The 13,660-nt window shown below is 38.5% G+C and overlaps 1 protein-coding gene across 13 annotated transcripts in view; it reads right to left on the bottom strand.

Annotated features, from left to right (window-relative positions):
* Window positions 1-13,660, bottom strand: part of LOC128691673 (protein lap4) — an 854,149-nt gene that overhangs the window by 705,641 nt on the left and 134,848 nt on the right. For all 13 annotated transcript variants that reach the window (XM_070088850.1, XM_070088860.1, XM_070088857.1 and 10 more), the window contains exon 8: window positions 7,205-7,280. In XM_070088850.1, the coding sequence (XP_069944951.1) occupies window positions 7,205-7,280 (76 nt within the window). The remainder of the gene's footprint in view (window positions 1-7,204; window positions 7,281-13,660) is intronic.

The raw sequence follows: 13,660 nt of genomic DNA, 5'->3' as shown, positions 1-13,660 counted from the left end.
TGTCCTTCATAAACCCAAATCTAATCTCAAATATCTCGTTTGATACCCTCATCACCTTACTCTTACCTATGTTCACATTCACTGTTCTTCATTTACACACCCTCCCAACCTCTTCCACTAACCTTTGCAATTTCTCTTTAGAATCTTCCAAAAGCACAGTACCATCAGCAAAAAGTAACAGTGTAGACTCCCATTTTGTATTAGATTCCCCACAATTTAATCTCATGCCTCTCCCCAACACCCTAGCATTTACTTCTTTTACAACCCCATCTACAAATTATTTTAAACAACCATAGATAATAAATGATCATGATTTACAATATTCCTATAATTTAATCAGACCTATTAAGCTTCCATAAAATAAACTGGGAGTATAGGGAAACCATACCCATCCTCAGGAACAAATGCCAAAATTGAATATTTCTGCTAATTTGAGCCAAATTTTCAGCTACTTCTGGTACTGAAACCAACCAAAATTACCTCTTATTTCAGTAGTATTTCTTCTATCTTATAAAATGATACAAAGAAACAGCCAATAAAAAAATAAAAACCATCTGAGAAAACACCTCAAACTCACTACAGCCTATCCTCGCTTCAGCGCTGGAGCACGGTCAGTAAACGAATTCATCGCTAAGCAAAAAGCATACTATAATGGTAGTGGGTTTGTATCTACCATCTCTGATATTGTTTTAATGTCACCTTTCCACCATTTATAAAATTTTTAGCATGTTTTTAAATGTTTATACAGTACTGTACTGTATATTGTAATAAACAGAATACAGTGGACCCCCGGTTTGCGATACTAATCCTTTCCTGAGAGCTCATCATAAACCAAAAATATCAGAAAGCGAATCAATTTTCCCCATAAGAAATAATGGAAATCAAATTAATCCGTGCAAGACACCCAAAAGTATGAAAAAAAAACTTTTACCACAAGAAATATTAAGTTTAATGCAATAGAATAGTAATTACAATAACAATAAGAATAAATAACAATAAATAATGAAAGAATAATTGACACTTACCTTTAATGAAGATCTGGTGATGATTGATGGGATGGGAGGAGGGGAGAGTGTGGATGGTGTTAGCATTCAGAAGGGGAATCCCCCTCCATTAGGACTTGAGGTAGCAAGTTCTTTTCTGGGGTTACTTCCCTTCTTCTTTTAATGCCACTAGGACCAGGTTAAGAGTCACTGGACCTCTGTCGCACAACATATCTGTCCATAGAGGCCTGTACCTCTCATTCTTTTATGACTTTCCTAAAGTGGTTCACAACATTATCAGTGTAATAGTCACCAGCACGGCTTGCAATAGCTGTCTGAGGGTGATTTTCATCCATAAAGGTTTGCACTTCAAGCCACTTTGCCCAGATTTCCTTAATCTTTGAAGTAGGCAATTTCTCTCTCCCCTCCTCCGAAGCAGTTTCCTCAGGTGTGGCCTCTTGCTGTTGAAGATGATCTAGCAGCTCATCAGTGCTTAGTTCTTCATTGTCCTCCTCCACCAACTCTTCCACATCCTCCCCACTAACCTCCAACCCCAAGGACTTCCCCACTGACATAATGGATTCCTCAACTGGCATAGGCTTCCCAGGGTTAGCCTCAAACTCTTCGAAATCCCTTTTGTCTACACATTCTGGCCACAGTCTTTTCCAGGCAGAGTTCAAGGTCCTCTTAGTCACTCCCTCCCAAGCCTTACCTATAAGTTTTACACAACTGAGGATAGTAAAGTGATCCTTCCAAAACTCCTTTAGAGTCAATTGAGTTTCTGTGGTCACTTCAAAGCACCTTTCAAACATAGCTTTTGTGTACAGTTTCTTGAAGTTGGAAATGACCTGCTGGTCCATGGGCTGCAGGAGAGGAGTGGTATTAGGAGGCAAAAACTTGACCCTAATGAAACTCATGTCCCCAGAAAGTCGCTCTGCCAAGTCTGTAGGATGACCAGGGGCATTGTCTAATACCAGGAGGCACTTAAGGTCTAATTCCTTTTCAATTAGGTAATTTTTCACATTGGGGGCAAATGCATGGTGTAACCAGTCATAGAAAAAGTCCCTAGTGACCCATGTCTCACTGTCTGCCCTCCACAGCACACACAAATTAGCCTTGAGGATATTCTTTTGCCTGAACGCTCTGAGAGTTTCTGAGTGATACACCAATAAAGGCTTCACTTTGCAATCACCACTAGCATTGGAACACATCAACAGAGTAAGCCTTCTTTCATAGGCTTATGTCCTGGGAGCGCCTTTTCCTCCTGAGTAATGTAGGTCCTGCTTGGTAATTTCTTCCAAAACAGGCCTGTTTCGTCACAATTAAACACTTGTTCAGGTTTCAATCCTTCAGCCTCTATGTACTCCTTGAATTCATGCACATATTTTTCAGCCGCTTTGTGGTCTGAACTGGCAGCCTCACCATGCCTAATCACACTATGTATACCACTATGATTCTTAAATCTTTCAAACCAACCTTTGCTGGCCTTAAATTCACTCACATCACCACTAGTTGCAGGCAATTTTTTTACCAAATCGTCATGCAACTGCCTAGCCTTTTCACAAATGATTGCTTGAGAGATGCTATCTCCTGCTATCTGTTTTTCATTTATCCACACCAATAACAGTCTCTCAACATTTTCTAACACTTGCGGTCGCTGTTTCGTAATCACAGCTGCTTTTGCAAGAACAGCTTCCTTGATTGCCGTTTTCTTGCTCACTTTAGTAGAGATGGTTGATTGGGGTTTACTATACAACCTGACCAGCTCCGACACACGCACTCCACTTTCGTACTTTGCAATTATCTCTTCCTTCATTTCAACAGTCATTAGCACCCTTGGTCTCGAAGGGTTGGCGCTGGGAGCTTTCTTGGGGCCCATGGTGACTTTTTTTGCAAAAACAGGCACCAAAAACAGTGATAATATGGATAATATGGAATGTACCAAATGTATCCTTAGATGCGCGCACACTGGCTGGCTTGTAAACACTGGCACACACGGGGCAGTTCAGGCCACACATGGACACGTCTCGTATGAACCACATCGCATACCGGGTTTTGTATCGGGAAGCGAGGCAAATTTTCTGCGATATAATGCATCAGTTACCGGATTTATCGGATACCGATAGCATCGCGAACCAGGGGTCCACTGTAGTAGAAATCAGCTCTGGTATACATTATTTAGGTCTTCATACTGGTCAGAGAGCCTGTCGTAAGTCCAAGTCATTGGTAAACAAGTACGTCGCTAAGTGAGGAGAGGCTGTATTTTAACCCTTTGAGGGTCGACAGGCCCTCTCCGAAACTCGTTCTCAGGGTCGGCCAAATTAAAAAAAAAAAATAATAATTTTCTCTTATGAAAAGATAGAGAATCTTTTCCCGATCATAAGGACACCAAAAGTTTGAAATTTGATGGAAAACTTACGGAATTATGCTCTCGCAAAGTTAGCAGTCTCGGCGATGTTTACGCATCAGCGATTTTGCCCACTTTGAGCCCTATTTTCGGCCAATTCCACTGTACTAGTCGACAAAAAACATGAATATTTCGTTAGAACTCCATTTTTTCTATCGAATGGGTGCAAGAAACCACCCATTTATGAAATTCAACTATCCAGTACAGTGGTCAGAATTTAGCAATTTTGCCAATTTCATACAAATTTCAAAAGATGCCAATTTCCGAATAGGGTCCAGAATAAACAAGAAAGACATTCCTGGCACTAAAATGACATTTCCTCTGGTCATTAGTCACGTCTCAAGGCCCCTCTTATATTCTTTTGCTTTCCACTTTGAATTTTCATTCTCACAAAAAATATAAGATTTACTGTTATGCAGACTACTGCATTAGTGTAAAAAATGATATAAATATTATTGGCGCACTTGTGAAAGAATATTAGACTCACCAGTTGATGTGTATTGGATGCTTGGCACGATTTGTTTACTTTTGAAATTTGGTAAAAATCGAACATTTCTGCTACTTTGAGCTCAATTTCAAGGTACTTTTCATTGTAAAACCAGTCAAAATCATCTCAATTTCTATAATATGTCTTCCATTCTATAAAATGAGACCAAGAAAACTAGAATACAACAATAAATACCATACAAAAATAGAGTGCAAAGTCGCTGTTTTATTCCAAAAAAAACGGTCAAAGTTTTTTTTTTCTCATTATGCACTGTATGCTGCAGGATTTTTTTTAGACTGTGCACACTGACCACATAGACCCATTCTTTCATATGAAGGCCTACCAGCTTTCTCCCACTAGATTTGAGGGCGCTAGAATTTAGGCGTACTAGTACGTCAAAAACCCTGGGTTGTAAGCCGTACTAGTACGTCCGAAACCCTCAAAGCGTTAAACCAAACACACAGTCAGAGTTTTGCTTTTCTCATCATGCAACATGTGAAGCACGAGTTTTTTTTTTTTATGCTGTGCACAGTCACTGCACTGACCCATTCTCTCATATCTAGGCCAAAATTTACCACTCACAGCTTATCTGGGTGAGCTGAGCTCACTCAGAGAAATACATGATAATATATACCTGGAAAAGGTTGGTAGACAGCAACCGCCCAGGGAGGTACTACCATCCTGCCAAGTGAGTGTAAAACGGAATCCTGTAATTGTTTTACATGATGGTAGGATTGCTGGTGTCTTTTTTCTGTCTCTTAAACATGCAAGATTTCAGGTACGTCTTGCTACTTCTGCTTACACTTAGGTCACACTACACATACATGTGCAAGCATATATATATACACACTCCTCTGGGTTTTCTTATTTTCTTTCTAGTTCTTCTTCTTGTTTATTTCCTCTTATCTCCATGGGGAAGTGGAGCAGAATTCTTCCTCCGTAAGCCATGCGTGTTGTAAGCGGCGACTAAAATGCTGGGAGCAAGGGCCTAGTAACCCCTTCTCCTGTATAAATTACTAAATTTAAAAAGAGAAACTTTCGTTTTTCTTTTTGCGCCACCCTGCCTTGATGGGATACGGCCAGTTTGCTGAAAAAAAAAAAAATATACCCGGAAAGTACTTAAGGGCCTAGTCCCAAATCTGCACACTGTCATAACATACTGGAGTGAAAGATATGGGAGGAAGTGCAAAATAAACTCAGTGAAGAGCAGGGGTATGGTGGACACAATAAAGGAAAACTGTATCAACATTTGTGTCCCCAGATTATGAAGCATCTTACCAGAAGATTTCAGAAACACTGCTGGAACAAGTGTAGAAGTCTTCAAGAGGAAACTGGACAAGTATCTTCACCAAGTGCCTGATCAACCAGGCTGTGATGGATATGTCAGGCAGCAGGCCTCCAGCAGCAACAGCCTGGTTGACCAGGCTAGCACCAGATGAGCCTAGCCCATGGTCGGGCTCCGGAAGTAGTAAGACTCTCAAAACTCATCAAAGGCATAAAGGTAAGGTATGTAAAACTTTGTGACAGACCCTGGCCTCAATGACTTAATTCTACTTGACGGCCACTGAAAGGGTTAATTTTGGGGGTCTGGACAGTGAAAGGGTTAAAGGGGAAATGATTGATGGAATGATGAAATAAAAAAAAATGTAAGAAAAAATTAGCACAAGAAAGGACTATGCAATTACGCAACTTTATGCAAAACATTCATATCACACATTCATCTCAAAATATCCTCGAAGTCTCCAGTTTATGCCTCACATACATACAATATATTCTAGTACATTCCAATGACTCATCCCTCCAGCTACCTATTTTTCTCCCATATATTCTATGACTGCCCAATCTTTCATACACTCATCTAGCAACACACCTACTTCAAAGTGTTTAAAACACATTTACCTACTGCATACACCCTCCTTCCAATATGACACCCAATCCTACACTGCCTAGATGACTTTGCTCTTTTCCTTTATGGCACACTGTCCCAAAAAAATCCACCAACCTTTATTTACCACTTCCTTCCAAATTTCCCAAAAGCACCCAGTCATTAGCAGAAAGCATCTGTGATATTAACCACTATATATAGATTCATCATTTTTAAAGCTCATATCTCACTCCAATACTCCAGCAGTCCCATGGCATACGTTTCTGTCTAAGGCCCATTTTTACAGGGAAATATTTTTTTCCTCTCCTATATACATGCCCTATTCTATGTTATCACTACAGCTGTGTTATTTTTATTATTATTTTTATTATATACTGAATATACAGGGTGTCCTGGAAATGAAGAACTTTTGTGTTCCAAACATTCCTCAATTTTTTTTTTGAGAGAGAGAAAAAAACCTAATACATTTAGAAAATATCTAATGCATTTTGTGATTTACTCAGATGCTTTTTCATAACAAATACAAAGGGTTTAGGATATCCTAAGATATTCACTTGATAATTAATCCATTTACAAGTGGAGCAAAACAGTTCAAAGAGTATGCTAGTATATACTATGGCACTGTTCAACATAAAAGCATTTTGGTGCAGCCTGAATTACTTTACTTGCTGTGCTATTAGACAATTAAATATGCCCAATTCAACAGTGCATGAAGTCCATCAAAAATAGTTTATTCTACAAAACTGATGAAATTTTATATATAAAAAAATTAATGGAGAATGTAATCACTCTGGGGTTGCCAAACGTGTTGGGTAACACCATTAGAGCCTTCAATAAGCCTCTAATGGGGCTCTCATTTAGGTTTAGTGAAGATCCAAAAAAGGTTATCAAGTATAGTGAAGATGATCAAAAAATAATTTGTACCTTTCAACCATATTTCATTTGAAATTCATTTGCATTGTTAATATCATAAAGGTTTTGAATGATTACACATTAATCATTTTTTTTTAACGCCCTGTATATTCATTCTATTGTTTCTTCATTTTATTAAGAAATAAAAGCATGCAACTAGGACTTAAATTTAAAAATTTATCTTTTCATCTAAAACACTTTTGTACAACATTTCATGTTTGATTAATAAATACTATCACAACCTGGTACAGTAACACAAACAGGAAGTATTAAGTTCCACAGTTATGAGCAACTTAACATCCAAATTAAATTTACTAGTACCTACAGATTAAAAAAAATTTAAAGTGTGCTTCAGATAAAAAGGAATACACTCACCTTTCTAGTAACTATATAATGAAACAATCTACCATAGATTAATGACTATTTTTGAAGGATATCATAATAGTCTGAAAGGATAATCTTTCTGTCATAATATAAGAATCACTAGAGAGAATACAATAAGTATTATATGTTGCCTGTTAAGAGCTTACCCAGACTTTCATGTTGGTATTCTTGCTGAGGTAATAAGAAGCATGTAAGAACTTCTTGACCTGAAGCCTCATCGACCTGTAAAAACAAAACATAAAAAGCCATTGTACAGTTTACCTGTGTAGGAACATACAAATTACATAGGTTATTATCAGAGTAAAAGTTTTATACAGAGGAATGATTCAATGACAAGGGTACCTGAAATATTATATATACAATATTTCTCTGAACTGGCTGTAATCCTCCTGGAAAGTTTAACCAAAAGATATGTTATAATTAAATAACCAGCAATTTTTTGGAGATTTACCCATTCAATAACAGGACACTGTAATTTTCTAACCTAAACTACATGAGTTGAAAGCTCAAAATCCACCACAATTAAACCATAGGTAAATCACAGTTATACAAAGGCTGAAGGGAATATCTGTTCCAGCAGTCAAGGAAAGAGCATCTAAACATTAACTGTTCCTCCCCGCAAGAAAAAAAAGACAGGTCATCACTTAAAAAGTCAACTTAGTTTTAGGGTATCAGACCTCCTACTTAAAATATTTTCTGGACATGCCACTAACCATATCAAATACCTCAAATAATACTGTATTTAAAAGTAAAGAACTATAATAATATAACAATTTTATCTTAACTGCTAATAATTACTGCAAAAGCTTTTCATGCAATGTCCAATGTCCAAGCAATGGCAAATACTTTACCAGTTAACCAAACAGAACTTTAAACCACAAAATACAGCATGCATGTTTCCACCTTGCTACTGCACTATTACAAGCCCACTGCCAAACAAGCTGCTACTCTACTGAACTTTATTGCTTTTCAAGGCAAACCACAGCTTACCCCCAAAGCATTGCTCATCTTATCCATGGGAAGAGGTAAATATCAGGGAAGAAAGCTCAGGTATAGCATCAGAATGCAGGAATTACAGCTGAATATAACTTCCCTCTTCCCAGCTCTTGCTTTCCCAGACTGAAGGAAACCACCTCACTGCTCTCTATCACTCAGAAAACAACAAAGGTAACCACTGCTGACCTGGAGGATTGTCAAGAAATTCTCCATTATTACATGCTGGCCTCCCACAAAATGCAGTCTCACAGCTCCAGTATTTATTGCAAAGGTTTTGAAGTAGAAGACAAAGTAAGAAAATAAGAAAAACACTGATCAATATCATCACGAGCAAACACTAAGCAATACAGTGTTTACAAACGAATCATCAAACCCTACTGGAAGACGATAAAAAATTAACTTCACAAACTACAAGACAATGAACTAGGAAAAATCAACAGCTGCCAAAAGGTAATTTAAGGAACTTTACCTGTAACATACTACCTGTGTAATTCTACCAAGATCAACAGCCTAGAAGAAATCGACAAACAGCAATAATAAGACTGATTATTACTCAACCTTCCTAAGAACCATACAGGATCCACAACGAGGTATCAGTGAATAATTTTATCATATAAATAAGCACCAATTACTGACAAAGAATTCAATAACATTAACCCTTTGACTGTTTTGGGCGTATATACACGTCTCATGCGCCACTGTTTCAGAGGTATTAATACGCGTAAATTCTAGCGGCTTCAAATCAAGCAGGAGAAAGCTGGTAGGCGTACATGTGAGAGAATGGGTCTGTGTGGTCAGTGTGCACCACATAAAAAAATCCTGCAGCACGCAATGCATAATGAGAAAAAAAACGACCGTTTTTTTTTATTAAAATGCCGACTTTGAGGTGTATTTTCGTATACAGGTCTCCCTCAACATTCGCGGGCTTCACACATTTGCGAATTCCCAACTGCCAAATTCCCAGCCTCCAAATTCCCAGCCCCCAAATCATATTTAACCCTTTGACTGTCGCAACCCCCAATCCTGAGGTGTCTCCTGGTGTCGCAAAATTTAAAAAAAAAAAAAAAATTTTTCTTATGAAATGATAGAGAATCTTTTCCCGGTTGTAATGACACCAAAAAAACGAAATTTGATGGAAAACTGATGGAATTATGCTCTCACAAAGTTAGCGACCTCAGTGCTGTTTACAAATCGGCGATTTCGCCCACTTTGAGCCCTATTTTCGGCTAATTCCATTGTTCCAGTCACCCAAACTCATAGCTATTTCTTTAGAACTCCATTTTTTCTATCGATTGAGTACAAGAAACTGCCCATTTACCGATTTCAACTACCTAAAAATGTGGTCAGAAATTTGCAATTTGGCCAATTTCACAAAAACTAAAAAATATGACAATTTCAAAATAAGGTCCAGAATGAACAATGCAGACATTCCTGGCTCTAAAATAACATTTTCTTTGCTCATCAGTCATGTCTCCAGGCCCCTCTGATTTTACTCTTGCTTTCTATTTTGAATTTTTATTCAAACAAAAAATAGAAGACTTACTATTATGCAGACTACTGCAATACTATAATAATTGTATAAATAACATCAACCCATTCATGACTGCATATTAGAATGGCTAGTTGGACATTTATTGGACAATGGCATTATTTGTTTACTTTTGAACATCGGCAAAAATCAAACATTTCCCCTACTTTGAGCTCCATTTCTAGGTTCTTTTTATAGTAAAATCAATCAAAATCACCTCTATTTTTATAATATGTTTTCCATTCTATTAAATGAGACCAAGAAAACGAGAATACAACCATAAATACTATACGAAAATAGACCACAAAGTCGGCATTTTAATTAAAAAAAAAACGGTCAGAGTTTTTTTTTTCTCATTATGCACTGCATGCTCCAGGATTTTTTTTTATATGGTGCACACTGACCACACAGACCCATTCTCTCACATGTGGGCCTACCAGCTTTCTCCTGCTTGATTTGAAGCCGCTAGAATTTATGAGTATATATACGTCAAACACGGTACCTCGTAAGACGTATATATATGGCCGCGACAGTCAAAGGGTTAAGTTTCCCGCCACCTGCGAGTCCCTACTACCCTCCCTCCGACCCCTGCAACTGGCAGCCAGCCCTCCCACCAGTGTGGCGAGTGTTTTGTTTGTTCATTATTTGCTATTAAACTACAGTATAAATAATGTAAACCCATTCATGACTGCATATTGGAATGGCTATTTGGACAGGTATTGGACGGTGACATCATGTGCTTACTCTTGAACACAGCAAAGAATCAAACATTTCTGCTACTGCTAATAATAACAAGAGTAGTAGTAGTAATAATAATAATAATAATAATAATAATAATAATAATAATAATAATAATAATAATAATAATAATAATAATAATAATAATAATAAGAAGAAGAACAATAATAATAATAAATGCGACAGAATTGAAGAAGGAAATTGTACAAAAATGCGAGGGAGTGTTGACACATCGTCAGTGTGGCTTTGTTTATGCTGGAGTGAGCATTAGTCTCCGTGCTCTTCCAAACATTTCACAATAATTCATTGTTTGGTGCTTGTAGATTGAGTGCGACTGGAGTGGTAGAGGCAGTGGTTGAGGAAGCGGTTGAGGCAGTGGGTGAGGCAGTGGGCGAGGCAGCAGTTGAGGCAGTGGGTGAGGCAGTGGGTGAGACAGCGGGTGAGACAGCGGGTGAGGCAGTGGGCAAGGCAGCGGTTGAGGCAGTGGGTGAGGCAGTGGGTGAGGCAGTGGTTGAGGAAGTGGTTGAGGCAGTGGGTGAGGAAGTGGGTGAGGCAGTGGGTGAGGCAGTGGGTGAGGCAGTGGGTGAGGCAGTGGGCGAGGCAGCAGTTGAGGCAGTGGGTGAGGCAGTGGGTGAGACAGCAGTTGAGGCAATGGTTGAGGCAGTGGGCAAGGCAGCAGTTGAGGCAGTGGGTGAGGCAGTGGTATTTAATAACATACATGTAATAATAATAATAATAAATGTTAATAATATGTATTATTATTATTTATAACATGTTATTAAATACCACTGCCTCAACTGCTGCCTCCACCATTGCCTCAACCGCTGCCTCAACCCCTGCCTCAACCACTGCCTCAACCGCTGCCTCAACCACTGTCTCACCCACTGCCTCTACCACTCCAGTCGCACTCAATCTACAAGCACCAAACACAGTGAAATGTTTGGAAGAGCACGGAGACTAATGCTCACTCCAGCATAAACAAAGCCACACTGACGATGTGTCAACCACTCCCTCGTATTTCTGTACAATTTCCTTCTTCAATTCTATCGCATTTATTATTATTATTATTATTACTATTACTATTGTTATTATTAGCAGTAGCAGAAATGTTTCATTCTTTGCTGTGTTCAAGAGTAAACACATGATGTCACCATCCAATACCTGTACAAATAGCCATTCCAATATGCAGTCATGAATGAATATGTTTACATTATTTATACTGTAGTTTAATAGCAAATAATGAACAAACAAAACACTCACCACACTGAGTGGTGGGAGGGATGGCTGCCAGTTGCGGGGTCAGGAGGGAGGGTAGTAGGGACTCGCAGTGGTTTGAGGAAGTGGTGGAGGCATTGGTGGGGGCAGTGGTGGAAGCAGTGGTATTTAATAACATACATGTTATTAAACCATAACTTGTAGGTATTTAGTACAATTTACGACGTTTTCATGTATTTTATGATTGTTCATGGTTCAACAAGTTAAGGAAGCAGTATTGTATTATATTTCCCTACAATATTTTGGGGCACCAAACATTCGCAATTTTTCAACATTCGCGAGGCTCTTGATCCCCTAACCCTCACGAATGTTGAGGGAGACCTGTAGTATTTATCATTGTATTCTCGTTTTCATGGTTTCACGTGATAAAATACAAAACATATTACAGAAATAGAGATGATTTTGATTAGTTTCACTACGAAAATGACCTTGAAATTGAGCTCAAAGTAGTGGAAATGTTCGATTTTTACCAATGTTTAAGAGTAAACAAATCACACCCCACATCCAATATATGTCAACTGGGGAGTCTAATATTCTTTCACTAGTGCACTGATATTATTTATACTACTTTTACAATAATGCAGTAGTCTGCATAACAGTAAAACTTTTATTTTTTCTGTGAATAAAAAATCAAAATAGAAGGCAAAAATATAAGAGGGGCCTGGAGATGTGACTAATAAACAGAGGATATGTTATTTTAGTGCCAAGAATGCCTGCACGGTTTATTCTGGACCCTATTTTGAAATTGGCATCTTTTTTAATTTGTGTGAAATTGGCCAAATTGCCAATTTCTGACCTCTTTATTGGGTAGTTTAAATCGGTAAATGGGTGGTTTCTTGTACTCAGTTAATAGAAAAATGGAGTTCTAAAGAAAAAGCTATGAGTTTGGTCGACTGGAACAATGGAATTGGCCGAAAATAGGGCTCAAAGTCGGCGAAATTGCTGATGCGTATATATCGCCAAGATCGCTAACTTCACGGGAGCGTAATTCCATACATTTTGGATCAAATTTCGTACCTTTGGTGTCATTACCATCGGGAAAAGATTCTCTATCATTTCATAAGAAAACATATTTTTTCTTCTTTGTTCCAAAAATTTTGCAACACCAGTAGACATTTCAAGATTTGGGGTTGCAACAGTCAAAGGGTTAATAATAATAATAACAAGTTCCCTTGAAGCATGATGTAAGACATATGTCACTCATCTTATCACTCCACTGCTGACAGTGGTGACATTTGATGATCATCATCTTATCTTATCACTCCACTAATGACAGTGGTGACATTTGATGAGCGTATACTGCCTTCACTTTATTTGTTTTCACTGTTACATAAATAAGTCTGTCTACCTGTTACACATAAACATGTCTGTTTCTCTTGCTTTTTGTCTGTCTAGCTCTCTGTCTCTGTCTATCTGTCTTTCTATCTGTCTTTCTGTCTGCCTGTGTCTCTCTTTCTGTCTGCTCGTCTCTCTTGTCCAAGAGAGTTGCTCATGAACTAACTAGTATTACACACGATCACTATCTACAAGCACAGTACAGCACTCTGTCTGGATTCTTTGGTTATCCTAGGTAATTTACACTATGTATAATTATATTTACTTATGTGTTCCTGTGAAATGGAGACAGACAGAGACAGAGATAGATACAGACAGACAGATGGAGAGAGGGACAGTCAATCAGACAGCGAGCTGGCCAGCCAGTCACTGGCCAGCCAGATGGCCAGCCAGCCAGATGACCAGCCAGCTGGCCAGCCAGCCTGCCGAACACATATTACATGTTTCAGAATTGTTTCTTTTTACTTAGGGCATAGGTTATAGGACATTCTGGCAGGATGACACTACCAGAGTACCAAAATTGAAAGGGTGTTGCACAAATGTTGCACATGGGTTATTATCAAAGTTTTTGCTATTTCTGCGACCACTAGTGGCCACATCCACCTCAAAGCCACTAAACTTGGGGTCAATATCTCTTTCCTCTTAAAAGGGGAGTGTTAATACAACATGACATTAGTGAATCCTTGGTGTTTGCTGCGCTGTTTGCTCTAGCTGGTGCTTAGTTGAAATG

Source organism: Cherax quadricarinatus, chromosome 26, assembly GCF_038502225.1.
Source record: "Cherax quadricarinatus isolate ZL_2023a chromosome 26, ASM3850222v1, whole genome shotgun sequence".
In the NCBI taxonomy this organism is placed as follows: Eukaryota; Metazoa; Arthropoda; class Malacostraca; order Decapoda; family Parastacidae; genus Cherax; species Cherax quadricarinatus.
Note: the sequence above shows the minus strand (reverse complement) of the source record. Positions and strands in the feature narration are given on the sequence as shown.